At 40.6% G+C, this 14,742-nt stretch overlaps 1 protein-coding gene across 1 annotated transcript in view; it reads left to right on the top strand.

Moving 5' to 3' along the window:
• Nucleotides 1-305: 305 nt before the first annotated feature.
• The window catches only part of LOC126340263 (uncharacterized), a 175,253-nt gene continuing 160,816 nt past the window's right edge, over nt 306-14,742 (top strand). The window contains exons 1-3 of the mRNA XM_050001682.1: nt 306-516; nt 5,979-6,158; nt 7,605-7,762. Of these exons, the coding sequence (XP_049857639.1) occupies nt 360-516; nt 5,979-6,158; nt 7,605-7,762 (495 nt within the window). The 5' untranslated portion in view covers nt 306-359. The remainder of the gene's footprint in view (nt 517-5,978; nt 6,159-7,604; nt 7,763-14,742) is intronic.

The following is a 14,742-nucleotide window of genomic DNA, read 5'->3' as shown; positions in this document are numbered from 1 at the left end:
TGTGGGGAACCGTGTACTTGTTGCATCCTTACCGACTGCTTATTGGCAGCTGCCTCTCTCATGAAGGGGGTTCGTGCTGACAGGTCGGTCAAGAAAATGGTCCGCATTTTCCCTTCGCAACTGTTGCGCAGCCGTGAACTGCATTGACGCTTGAAGATGTTACTAGGCGCTTGATAACGATAAGCCTGCGGTCTGAGATGGCGAGATATGGCGTGGCACGTCCGTAATCCGCGACCTGTCCCACGGTTACTAGACACCTCCCTGACGTGGCAGCCACAAGCTGCGGATTATAAATACCGCGCGCGGTGGCCTCGTGCCAGAGGCGTGCAGATCCCAGGCAGAGCGTCGCCGGCAGGGACATGGGAAAGGCGCGGACGATCCTTCTTTTGGCAGCAGTGGCAGCCATGGCCGGTGCTGCGACGGCGCAGTTGGCGTGGTGGCAGTCCGGCGTCGTCTACCAGATCTACCCCAAGTCCTTCAAGGACAGCGACGGCGACGGAGTCGGCGATCTCAACGGTGAGGCACAGCGCCGATCTCTTACACTGCTAAGCAATAGCCAAGCCAGACAGAGAGAGAGAGAGAGAGAGAGAGAGAGAGAGAGAGAGAGAGAGAGAGAGAGAGAAAGAGAAAGAGAAAGATTGAGAGAGAGAAAGGAGGGACGACGGTGTGAGAGAATACAGGATGATAGTAGGAGCGTAGAAGGTGAGAGTGAGGATAAGAATGTGTGAGGGACGAAGACAGAATTGAGTGGCAAAGAGAAAGAAATTTATGTGAAAGAGGGGATGATGAGAGAGGGAGAGTGATAGATGATGTAAGCTGGTAAGGAATGATCCAGAATCAGAAACAGAGGCACGAATTTGGGAATTTTATGGAATGAAGGTTCAGAGGGCATGGAGTTCAAAGATAGATGAGGAAAAGGTAAAGAGGCGGCAGGTAGGCTAAATACTGGAGAGAAGCAGGGCCAGGGGTGAGAAAGAGAGAGAGAGAGAGAGAGAGAGAGAGAGAGTGTGTGAGATGCGTTGAAATCCTTAGAACAATTTTTTGAATATATGTGTTTAAGAGATGGGTATGGGGAGATGGAGATCTGAATCAACTGTAGTCGTTTAAAAAAACTTAGTTTGCCATGGTTTACAGAGAGCGATGAAGAGGTTATACAGGTAGACTGAATAAAGAAATGTACCCACGCTATCAACCAAGTCACAACGTCGGCCTAAACAACCGTTTGACAATTTTTCTAAGTGCAATATTCAGGGGAAAAAAAGGTGTTCAAAAAACAAATCGAAACGTTTCGTAAAGACGACACAGTAATTTGATTGATAAACCAATAGTGGGGATCACCGAGAAAGCATAGGCGTCGCAGGTCTGTATTTCTCTTTCCCCTTAAGGGGGGTAGGACGTCGAACGGGCCGACTTGGAGCAGGAGAGTCACTACAGGACATTTTAATTTCTACTGTCTATACTTTTACAAATAAATTCATAAAACTTTGTCACCATGACCAGGAAGGATTGAGGACTCACACTCATCGCATTGTAAGTTCAAAAACGTAGTAAAATACGTTTTTTTACATGTGAAATTTCATCATTTTTTCACTTATTACTGGCTGCATTTGTTGCTATAGGTAAATTTTTCTTCACAAGTAAGAGAGATTCTTCTATGAATTTTTCATAGCATACGAACAGTGTTACAGGTGTATGAAACTCTAGAATTTTCCTAATCTATTAAAAAACTGTGGAAAAAATTGAGATAATCAACTATACAACATGAATTTTTTCTGAACATGAAGTTTAAAATATAACAGTTCACACATTTTTTCATAAATTAAATAACTTCTAGAGTTTCATACACCTGTAACTATGGTTTGTATGCTGTGCAGAAGTCATCGAAGAGTCCCTCTTATTTAGGAATAAAAGTGTACCTATAGCAACAAATGCACCCAGTAGTAAGTGAAAAAATGATGAAATTTAAGTTTTTGAGCTTCCACTGCTATGAGTATGAATCCTGAATCCTTCCTGGTCAGCCGGCCGGAGTGGCCGTGCGGTTCTAGGCGCTACAGTCTGGCGCCGAGCGACCGCTAAGGTCGGAGGTTCGAATCCTGCCTCGAGCATGGATGTGTGTGATGTCCTTAGGTTAGTTAGGTTTAATTAGTTCTAAGTTCTAGGCGACTGATGACCTCAGAAGTTAAGTCGCATAGTCCTCAGAGCCATTCGAACCATTTGAACCTTCCTGGTCATGCTGTTAAATTTTAAGAATTTATTTGTAAAAGTATAGACAGTAGAAATTAAAGGTCCCGTGGTGCCTCTCCTGCTCCAAGTCGGCCCGTTTGACGTCCTACCCCCCTTAAAACAAGATATGTTCAAATGTGTGTGAAATCGTATGGGACTTAACTGCTAAGGTCGTCAGTCCCTAAGGTTTCACACTACTTAACCTAAAGTATCCTAAGGACAAACACACACACCCATGCCCGAGGGAGGACTCGAACCTCCGCCGGGATCAATCGCACAGTCCATGACTGCAGCTCCTTAAACCGCTCGGCTAATCCCGCGCGGCTAAGACAAGATATTTCGCACACATACTGCACTCCGTTCAGTAACACATACACACTCATACAACATATACATTCCTCACCCATTCGCAACATTTTAGTTTTTGGTTGGGACAACGTTCTCATCGAAGAACGTTGTCCCAGAAATAAATTAGTATTGCTCCTGCCGCAGGTTACGATATAGATTTTCGGGAGGTGAACTCGAACAGTACGCTCCAGTTATAGGAGTGGGGAATGAACAGAGTTAAACAAATAAACGAATTAAAATTGACGGAGTCATTAAGTACTGATAAGTCAATTTACCAACGGCTGCGAGGCGGGAAAATGGACACAGCGCACATCAACGACGCTTTGATTGTGTTTCGGAGAGGAATAATAAAATCTGAACAAATGTTTCATACTTTTAATACTCTTATCGCAATGGCAACCAGATCCTCAACTCGACATAATATTTCGACGGCCGCGACATCTTCAGGTGAGGTGCACTCAGCAATAACAGTCAGTTGGACTGTCGAAATATAGTGCCAACTTGACTTGAAGACGTGGTTGCAAATCCGGGAAGAATATCACAAGTTTTTTATTAGATAAATTCTACAAAATCACAAATATATTATACTTTTAGTAGTGATAATAAGTTCGATATTTGGAGGCTTAGATGATATATGCCTCACTTTACATTTTTATAAAGTTATATTCCATTTTCAAGGTGTGTATAGGTGAAATATTTAGTAACCATTGCCAATCTCAACAGTGATATCGTGGGAACATATTAAATGTTTCACCTACACGGAGTTGAAGATACCTTCAGAGATTTGTAGTAACTATCTGGCAAAAGTCGAACAATTTATAGTTTTTTACCAAATTGCTAGTTCGTCAACATTCCAGCTTACGGAATTAACAAGTACATCACATTTTTAGTGACACAGAACCCAACATCCGAAGTACATGGGTGATACTGTACTGGATGAAAGATTACAGAGAAATATAGTTCTTCCCATTGACGTAAAGCTGACTACAGCAACAAGAAACAGCTATCTCTTATTTAACACTGGGACCAAGTCTTTTGTTAGAGGTCGCTTCAAGGAAGTGTGCCTAGTAAGAGCATGGCCTATCATTCATGTATAGATGATGATGATGATGATAAAGGGTTTAAAGGAACTAATCATATTGGTTTTAAGGACCCCATTCACTGGAAATTCATATAAAATGATGTGAACCGAGAAAAGAGGAAGGTTCTTTGAGCTTTTAGTCACGGTTGAAAATTTTTTGCGACGCTAGGTTAAGTCAGACGATTAACAGAGAGATAAAACCCAGTCAACTAGAAGTTATAACCGGTCAAGGAAAACTGATGATGGAGTGGACGTGGAATTGCCGTAGATGGAGGCTCGGTGCACCGGACATCTGTGGCGGTAAGCGCACCTTCCACTTCCATCCCATATCAACCACTGAAGGATACACATGATTCAAATGGCTCTGAGCACTATGGGTCTTTACATCTGAGGTCATCAGTCCCCTAGAACTTAAAACTACTTAAACCTAACTGACCTAAGGACATCACAAACATCCATGCCCGAGGCAGAATTGGAACTTGCGACCGTAGCGGTCGCGCGGTTCCAAACTGTAGCGTCTAGAACCGCTCAGCCGCACCGGCCGGCCTGAAGGATAGACCAGAAGGGTCATCGTGTTCAGTAGCACTAAAAAGTGACAAAAGGAAGGCTATATCGATTGGAAAGTCAACTAGCTTAAACAGTCAGCTGAATGAAATATGTAAATAAAAATTTAAAAATGCATTTTTAGTTGGGGCATACACAGCAGCGAAATGTCCTCACCATAACGTCTACCTATACGACCGAAACTAGAGGTGCATTAAATTTTGCAATAAAATTCGCTTTTCCTCAGGAAAGCTTTGATGGCTGCTATCGCACCGTCCGCAAGTATGTGGCGTAGGGAGGTAGACAAATCGATGAATTGTCTCAGATCTGCCAGTAGGCTACACAGTATGAGGAAATGAAATACTACAGCTGTAAGTGGGGAAGGGGAAGGCGCTTGACGTCAAAGTAACTCCTGGGTAAGTCTGATGTGGTCGATACGTAGTCGGCCCCGTACGATGGGATCTTTCCGAGAGGCATTGTGGTATCCTTGATTGCTCTCAGCTTGTTGAGGGTTTTTGTATCCTGCTTGCCGGCCGGTGTGGCCGTGCGGTTCTAGACGCTTCATTCTGGAACCGCGCGACTGCTGCGGTCGCAGGTTCGAATCCCGCCTCGGGCATGGATGTGTGTGATGTCCTTAGGTTAGTTAGGTTTAAGTAGTTCTAAGTTCTAGGGGACTGACGACCACAGATGTTAAGTCCCATAGTGCTCAGAGACATTTGAACCTTTTTTTTTGGTACCATGCCATTCCATATCCCAAGGTTTCAAAATTTGACTTCTCAGATTCACTCGGACGTCTATGCCTGTTACTCTGAGTTCCAGTTTTTCTCCTGCGGTTGCTTCTTTAGATCATTTGTCAGCGAGTACATTTCCCGGATTACGCACAGGGCTCAGTGTCCAAATGAACGCTATGGTGGTTCCGCAGGTCTTGAATGGTAGTGACAAAGAAGCTTCTGAAATATTCCCTGTAAGCAGCTCGAGGAGTAGCTACAAACCGGAGAGTTCTTTAGTGGCAGAGTTTCGATGTAAAGCAGATCCCGTGATATGGCTGCTAACTCTGCAATATACACGCTGCATCCATTTTGCACAGAATGCTTCTTGTTCCCCTTATGTATGCAACAGGATAACGAACTCGTTGTCATTCACTTTCAAACCTTCTATGTAGATGCACTTCGAGTTGGGTCAGTCGTAGAGAACGGAACGGAATGGTGGGGTCTGTATTTTCCTTAGGGCCACGGAAGAGGTCCATCAGAATTATAGGACTGCGTGCCTAGGCCGACTAGAGGGTGGAGTTGGAGATTCTTGCGTAGAGTCTCAAATAGTACCCCAGCAGGTCTATTTTTAGGCGATGCATAAAATGTCTGAATTGTTGTCTGTGGAAAATGGAAAGGAACTTAAGGTACTTCAGCCACTTCGTTGGAAAATTTTCACCAATCGCGACGTTAACTTTTCTTCTTTGCCTGATAAATCTTGCTTTTCCAAGTAACTGGCTGAGGAAAGAGTGTAAGTTTTTATCCTGAAGTAATATAGATCACACTGGTAATATGTTCTTTACTTTGCCACAATTTCTCTTGCCGACAAATTGTGCCGACAAAAATTTTGAGTATTCTGGACCGGTTGCCATTCTTACTAAGACGGGCGGAGAATGGATGAGAGACGCAACCCCATGCATAGCATGTATCCAGAACCGCTCTTCGCTTCAGGAAGAGCCTCTCATTTCCCCATATGACTCAATCGAATGTACTTACTATTGCTTCGCTAAGTTTGCTGCACTTTCTTTTTACAGGTGTGATTGAGAAGCTGGACTACCTTAAGAGCCTGGGTATAGCGGCGATATGGCTGTCACCCATTTTCAAATCTCCGATGGCTGATAATGGATACGACATTTCGGACTTCCGAGACATCGACCCGACGTTCGGCACCATGGCGGACTTCGAAGCGCTTCTGGAAGCTGCCCACGAGAGAGGTACGATCTAGCAAACTATTACTGGAGCCTGTAGCATTCCTGTTCTAGATTAATCTTCTTAAATATGCGTACCTCTAGAATTGGCTGAAATGCCAGCTAATGGAGACGAAGCCATGTGCCTTAATAGAAACTGAGTGAGTCGCAGAAGTGCGTCAGCTGTCCTTCTTAGGCACTGTATCGTTAAAAAAGTAGCAGAGGCTATGTAAGCATTGTGGCAATGGAGAAACGACTCATGTTTTACCATTGTATTCAGCATGTATGCAGAATAACTACATTTGTATTCAGACTGTTGACTGCCATTATTTTAAATAAATAACGAGCGGATTTCATTGTAGGCGATTAATTTCACCCCGTGCTAATAACCCTTCGAGTGGACTAGCTTTGAAACATGTGAAAGTGTCAGTACAGCTGCTGAACATTCTACTTTGTTTATGGTTTCTGTAGTAAGTTGTGTCAACCGTTTTCGGATTATAGGTAACGTTAATTTGAGTCCGGCGTAGTTTCTATACTGTATTTTCTCTTTAAACAAGAAAGTCCCCTTGCTGTGTGAATAACAAGGTAACGATACACAGTTTGTCCACAATAAGAAGACTCTTTACGCTGACACTGCCAGCAGCGGAGAAAATTGGCACATATTAGATGATGTTGAGCATTCACTTGGTATTTGTTGGTCCTTTAGAACTGCAGTAGAAACTGCTTGTCTACTTCTCACATCTGTAAATCGCATTTCGACTGTTTATTCTTTAGCAGTTTTTAAAATGTCTGAAAAGGTCGTCCCCAGATGAAGTAAGTTTTTCACTTCACCAGAACTTTACAATGGAAAAGGCACTTTGTCACTCCTGACTTTGTAAGTAAAAACACAAGTAATTATGCTAGCACTGCAAGAAACAGTCACTGATACAAAATACTGCACACTTCTTCTTCCGCTTTCTGTATCCTGGGCGAGACACGCTTCATTTCGGACCACACTACAAAAATGTTAGTGGTCTTCTTATTGTGGACAAGCTTTGAACAGTGCTGCCAACGGTACGTCATGAGCACTCTTCATTGCCGCACTGGACAAAATTTCCGATTTTTTAACATGGTTCGTACAATGTCCACCAACTATTTCTATGGACCACTTAACAATTAATAAAACAATCGTGCCAGCTATGTGCGAACTGTCTTGTATCACCTTCCCTTCTCTCATGCCCACAAATCACTTTTCGCATGAAAAGAACTTTCACCCAATAACACCACAGACATGGTGTTTCATAGCATCGATTTTGGTAATGTTTTTACTGGTTTTAATAAGCCATTAATGTTCACCTCTCTCTTTCCAGGCGGCGCCCTTATTGGAATTACTAAGAAATTATTCCATTACAAAAGTTGACTGAAATATTGAGAGGATCAATCAGTATTTTCCATAGCCCACACTTCAAATTTTGGTTTTTTCTCATTGTGCAGGTATCAAGGTGGTCCTGGACTTCGTTCCCAACCACTCCAGCGATGAGCACGAGTGGTTCATAGCTTCTAGTGATCCAACACACGAGAACTACGAGAAGTACAAGGACTACTACGTGTGGGTAGACGCCAAGGAAGACGGATCAGTGCCCAACAACTGGGTAAGTTACGTCGTGCGTCTTTCTTCTCCAGAAGTAAATGGTAATGTTTTGGTGTCCTTTGGACATTTTACTACGTAGATACAACGTTGTGTAAATTAGATATTTAACTGATTTTCAGATAAGCTACGAATGTAAAATTCATATTGCAAAATGACAAGAAGACATCAACAGGATTTTTGTATTTTTTTTGTATTTATCGTACGTGAAGTTAAGAATTTAAATACCAGTCAAGCAAAGCAGCCCCATGCAACTCTCAAAATTTTTCTAGCAAATCGACTTTGTAGTTTTCCCGGCATCTTTAACACCCGAAAATCAGGCCGATATTTCCAAACGTAAGTCCATGGTAGAATACTTTTCTGCCATGTGGAGGGCCTGGATTCGATTTCTGGCTGATACAAATTTTTCAGCAAAGATGAATGTTCTACGAGCGTTTTCGTGAAGCGTAGAATGGAAAAAAAATTGATAGCACTCGAGACCGATAATTGCTTAATCACTGGCTCGAGTCTCGTTTCGGTAGTTTTTTTTGTTTTTTTTTGTTTTTTTTTTTACTATCGTATTGACCAACTAGTATCACGTTAACAACTTCAATTCCTCTTCTTCCTTTGTTGTTGTTTCCTATTCTTCCAGTATTACCTCATTTTCTCCCCATGAAGTCTCTTCCTTTCTTCTGTCCATGTTGTTCCCGGTTTTTTAATTCTTCTTCTTTTGAAAGCCTTCCAAATTTAGTATTTTGTTTTTAAAACGGTTTCTTTCTGCTATTTCTGATTCTTTGATGTTGTTTCTTTCAAGATCTTTACTTACTTCTGTAATCCATGCTATTGTCGATTTCTTCTTCCAGAAATATAGCAGCATTTGTTTTGTTAGTCGATTTCCATCCATTCGGTAGAGATGTCCAAAAAAGGTTAATCTTTGTTTGGCCATTAATTCAGATATTTTCTCTATATTTTTGTAGATCTTCTCATTACTTCTTATTTTCCAACCATCTGCAGTTGTCATTGCACCCATTATTTTTCTAATAATCCTTCTTTCCAGAACCTCTAGTTTGTCCATCTTACAGTTCATCGTTAGGCATTCTGATCCATATAAACATTCTGGTCGTACCACTGTGGTGTAGTGTTTTAGTTTTGTTTTTCTAGATATGCATTTCTTGTTGTAAATATTTTTGGTCAAACCATATGCTCTTTCCATTTTGTTAATTCTTACATCTATTGCAGATTTTTCTAGTCCATTCTGTTGTATAGTTTCTCCAAGATATTTAAATTTCTATACTCGCTCTATTTTACCTATTTGTGTTTCTTTTGGTGCATTTTTTATACTTGTCGTGAATTTTGTTTTTTCAGCTGAAATTTTGAGACCAGTTCTGTTTGCTAACTTTTCCAGAATGTTTATTTGAGTAACTGCTTCTGTAAGGTTTTCTGAAAGTATTGCGAAATCATCCGCAAAAGCCAAGTAGTTTACCTTAATTTCATTTGTTTTCCTTCCCAGAATTATTGGTTCAACTTTGTGATTTTTTAGCTCCGAATTCCAGATCCTTACAATTTTTTCTAGAACACAGTTAAACAGTAAAGGTGATAAATCGTCACCTTGTCTAACACCGGTTTTTATTTCAAAAGGCTGAGATATTTCTCCCATAAATTTGACTTTAGATACTGTACCTGTTAGTGCTTCACGAATTATGTTTGCTAGTTTTGGTTTAACACCAAATTCTCTAATGACCTTATCTATCGTTTCTCTGTCTATACAGTCAAACGATTTATTGAAATCTATAAATGACACTAGTATTGGTTTGCTGGTTAACATTCTATTGCGAATTATTGACTTTAAGTTAAAAATTTGTTCTGCACAGGATCCTCCCTTTCGAAAACCACCTTGATATTCTCCTAGTTGTTTGTCTAAAGTATCTACCACTCTGTTGAGGAGAATTTTTAATAATATTTTGTATGCCACTGGCAGAAGTGGCACTTCTCTGTAATTACTGACATTTTGTTTGTCTATCTTTTTATGTAGCGGGTGGATTAATGCTCTTTTCCATTCAACTGGAATCTTTTCAGTTTTCCAAATGTTCTCAAAAAGCAGCTGAAGATCGTTTATCATTTTTGGTTCTGACCACTTCAATAATTCTGCTGTAATGGAGTCTTCACCACATTCTTTATTGTTTTTCAGTGTTTTGATGGCTTCATGAATTCCTAGCTCTGTTGGCGGGAAATCTTCCTCTAGATTTTGAGGTGTCACTGGAAATTCTAATTTATCTGCTGGAACGGGACAGTTTAACTTTTCAAAAAAAAAATTGCTAAAATTTCACAATTTTCTTTATTATTTAACCCTATTTTGCCATTTTCATCTTTGAAACAAATACTTGGTGCCTGATATCATTTAAGTATGTGTGTAAAGGTTTGGTAAAAATTTCTAGAACTATTTTTGGTGAAATTTTCTTCTATTTCAATAAGTTGACAATTTTCAAAGTTCCTTATGATTATCTGGATTATTTTTTATGTTTCTTTTCTTTGTTGTCTGAATTGTTCAAGGTCTTCCTCTTTTTTCGAACATCTCCATTTTCTCCATTTTTGAGCTCTTTGTATTAGTGCTTCTTCACACTCCTTATTCCACCATGTCTTCTTTTTATTCTTGGCTAATCCTAAAGTTTTCTCTGCTGCTTTAGTTATTTTCATCTGGAGTTAATGCCAATGACCTTCTTTCCTTGTCTCAATTACTTCTCTAAATTTTTCTACATTTTCTTATGTAATATTAGCTGTAGTGGTGTTGTATCTGATCACGTTCTTGGTCGCCTTTTTTTATTTAGCTGGGAGTAATTTTATTTTAATCTTAGGGAGATCATGATATAAATCGAATTCCCCATTTCTGACTATTTTAACATTCATAATTTCCGTGATGTACCTTTTAGATCTCCCCCCATGAACCATGGACCTTGCCGTTGGTGGGGAGGCTTGCGTGCCTCAGCGATACAGATGGCCGTACCGTAGGTGCAACCACAACGGAGGGGTATCTGTTGAGAGGCCAGACAAACGTGTGGTTCCTGAAGAGGGGCAGCAGCCTTTTCAGTAGTTGCAGGGGCAACAGTCTGGATGATTGACTGATCTGGCCTTGCAACATTAACCAAAACGGCCTTGCTGTGCTGGTACTGCGAACGGCTGAAAGCAAGGGGAAACTACAGCCGTAATTTTTCCCGAGGACATGCAGCTTTACTGTATGATTAAATGATGATGGCATCCTCTTGGGTAAAATATTCCGGAGGTAAAATAGTCCCCCATTCGGATCTCCGGGCGGGGACTACTCAGGAGGATGCCGTTATCAGGAGAAAGAAAACTGGCGTTCTACGGATCGGAGCGTGGAATGTCAGATCCCTTAATCGGGCAGGTAGGTTAGAAAATTTAAAAAGGGAAATGGATAGGTTAAAGTTAGATATAGTGGGAATTAGTGAAGTTCGGTGGCAGGAGGAACAAGACTTCTGGTCAGGTGACTACAGGGTTATAAACACAAAATCAAATAGGGGTAATGCAGGAGTAGGTTTAATAATGAATAGGAAAATAGGAATGCGGGTAAGCTACTACAAACAGCATAGTGAACGCATTATTGTGGCCAAGATAGATACGAAGCCCACACCTACTACAGTAGTACAAGTTTATATGCCAACTAGCTCTGCAGATGATGAAGAAATTGAAGAAATGTACGATGAAATAAAAGAAATTATTCAGATAGTGAAGGGAGACGAAAATTTAATAGTAATGGGTGACTGGAATTCGAGTGTAGGAAAAGGGAGAGAAGGAAACATAGTAGGTGAATATGGATTGGGGCTAAGAAATGAAAGAGGAAGCCGCCTAGTAGAATTTTGCACAGAGCACAACTTAATCATAGGTAACACTTGGTTTAAGAATCATGAAAGAAGGTTGTATACGTGGAAGAACCCTGGAGATACTAAAAGGTATCAGATAGATTATATAATGGTAAGACAGAGATTTAGGAACCAGGTTTTAAGTTGTAAGACATTTCCAGGGGCAGATGTGAACTCTGACCACAATCTATTGGTTATGACCTGTAGATTAAAACTGAAGAAACTGCAAAAATGTGGGAAATTAAAGAGATGGGACCTGGATAAACTGAAAGAACTAGAGGTTGTACAGAGTTTCAGAGAGAGCATAAGGGAACAATTGACAGGAATAGGGGAAAGAAATACAGTAGAAGAAGAATGGGTAGCTCTGAGGGATGTAGTAGTGAAGGCAGCAGAGGACAAAGTAGGTACAAAGACGAGGGCTGCTAGAAATCCTTGGGTAACAGAAGAAATATTGAATTTAATTGATGAAAGGAGAAAATATAAAAATGCAGTTAATGAAGCAGGCATAAAGGAGTACAAACGTCTCAAAAATGAGATCGACAGGAAGTGCAAAATGGCTAAACAGGGATGGCTAGAGGACAAATGTAAGGATGTAGAAGCTTATCTCACTAGGGGTAAGATAGATACTGCCTACAGGAAAATTAAAGAGACCTTTGGAGAGAAGAGAACCACGTGTATGAATATCAAGAGCTCAGATGGCAGCCTAGTTCTAAGCAAAGAAGGGAAGGCAGAAAGGTGGAAGGAGTATATAGAAGGTTTATACAAGGGCGATGTACTTGAGGACAATATTATGGAAATAGAAGAGGATGTAGATGAAGACGAAATGGGAGATACGATACTGCGTGAAGAGTTTGACAGAGCACTGAAAGACCTGAGTCGAAACAAGGCCCCCGGAGTAGACAACATTCCATTAGAACTACTGACGGCCTTGGGAGAGCCAGTCATGACAAAACTCTACCAGCTGGTGAGCAAGATGTATGAGACAGGCGAAATACCCTCAGACTTCAAGAAGAATATAATAATTCCAATCCCAAAGAAAGCAGGTGCTGACAGATGTGAAAATTACCGAACTATCAGTTTAATAAGCCACGGCTGCAAAATACTAACGCGAATTCTTTACAGACGAATGGAAAAACTGGTAGATGCAGACCTCGGGGAGGATCAGTTTGGATTCCGTCGAAATGTTGGAACACGTGAGGCAATACTGACCTTACGACTTATCTTAGAAGAAAGATTAAGAAAAGGCAAACCTACGTTTCTGGCATTTGTAGACTTAGAGAAAGCTTTTGACAATGTTGACTGGAATACTCTTTTTCAAATTCTAAAGGTGGCAGGGGTAAAATACAGGGAGCGAAAGGCTATTTATAATTTGTACAGAAACCAGATGGCAGTAATAAGAGTCGAGGGGCATGAAAGGGAAGCAGTGGTTGGGAAAGGAGTGAGACAGGGTTGTAGCCTCTCCCCGATGTTATTCAATCTGTATATTGAGCAAGCAGTAAAGGAAACTAAAGAAAAATTTGGAGTAGGTATTAAAATTCATGGAGACGAAGTAAAAACTTTGAGGTTCGCCGATGACATTGTAATTCTGTCAGAGACGGCAAAGGACTTGGAAGAGCAGTTGAACGGAATGGACAGTGTCTTGAAAGGAGGATATAAGATGAACATTAACAAAAGCAAAACGAGGATAATGGAATGTAGTCAAATTAAATCGGGTGATGCTGAGGGAATTAGATTAGGAAATGAGACACTTAAAGTAGTAAAGCAGTTTTGCTATTTAGGAAGTAAAATAACTGATGATGGTCGAAGTAGAGAGGATATAAAATGTAGACTGGCAATGGCAAGGAAAGCGTTTCTGAAGAAGAGAAATTTGTTAACATCGAATATAGATTTATGTATCAGGAAGTCGTTTCTGAAAGTATTTGTTTGGAGTGTAGCCATGTATGGAAGTGAAACATGGACGATAACTAGTTTGGACAAGAAGAGAATAGAAGCTTTCGAAATGTGGTGCTACAGAAGAATACTGAAGATAAGGTGGATAGATCACGTAACTAATGAGGAGGTATTGAATAGGATTGGGGAGAAGAGAAGTTTGTGGCACAACTTGACTAGAAGAAGGGATCGGTTGGTAGGACATGTTTTGAGGCATCAAGGGATCACAAATTTAGCATTGGAGGGCAGCGTGGAGGGTAAAAATCGTAGAGGGAGACCGAGAGATGAGTACACTAAGCAGATTCAGAAGGATGTAGGTGCAGTAGGTGGGAGATGAAGGAGCTTGCACAGGATAGAGTAGCATGGAGAGCTGCATCAAACCAGTCTCAGGACTGAAGACAACAACAACAACCTTTTAGATGTGGATACGTGATCCAGTTGAAATTCGCCTAGGTTTGGATTTGGATGTCTCCAGGTTTTGGCTTTTCTTTTCAGTTTGCGGAAATGTGTGGACATGAGTTTTAACTGGAACATTTTACACATGTTGATCAGTCTTTCACCATTTCTGTTTGTTCTTGAGTGTGCTGGTTATTCACCTACAATAATTCTAAATTTTTTTTCCCTCCCCTTTTGCTCAATGAAGTCACCAAGAAGTATTTTAACGTTCTTTTTAGGTATGATAGAAATTTAAGATTCTAAAAGATCCCAGAATTTATTTCCTTTCTCCAGATTTCTTCTGTTGTCGGCGTTTATAGGTGCATGACAGTTTATGAGGGTGTAGCTTTTACTCTTGCACTTCATTATTAACATGGATATCCTTTCTGAATTAGATCTAAATTCTGTTACACTATCTACGATTTTTTGTTTACATAAAATGTTGTTCCAAACATCGGCATTTTTTCCGTTATTCTCACTGCTGGTTTCTCTTTATAAATTCTATAATGTTGTGTATCAACTACATCCTCATCTAAGAATCGTGTTTCCTGAACTGCTATAATCTGTATATCGGTCTTCTGCAGAAATAATTCTAATTCCTTTTGTTTCCCAGTTTTCAGAAGAGAATTTAAATTTAAGGTTCCAAAGTAGTACTTCTTCTTGAACTGAAACTTGGAAGGCTTTTCTACATATTTCATCTTTTCTTCATCGCAAATCTTGGGACTCCCCAGAATCCTAGGTCCCATTGCATTACATGAAGGAATGG

This window comes from Schistocerca gregaria, chromosome 1 (assembly GCF_023897955.1).
Source record: "Schistocerca gregaria isolate iqSchGreg1 chromosome 1, iqSchGreg1.2, whole genome shotgun sequence".
In the NCBI taxonomy this organism is placed as follows: Eukaryota; Metazoa; Arthropoda; class Insecta; order Orthoptera; family Acrididae; genus Schistocerca; species Schistocerca gregaria.
This window is presented reverse-complemented; position numbering and strand designations above follow the sequence as displayed.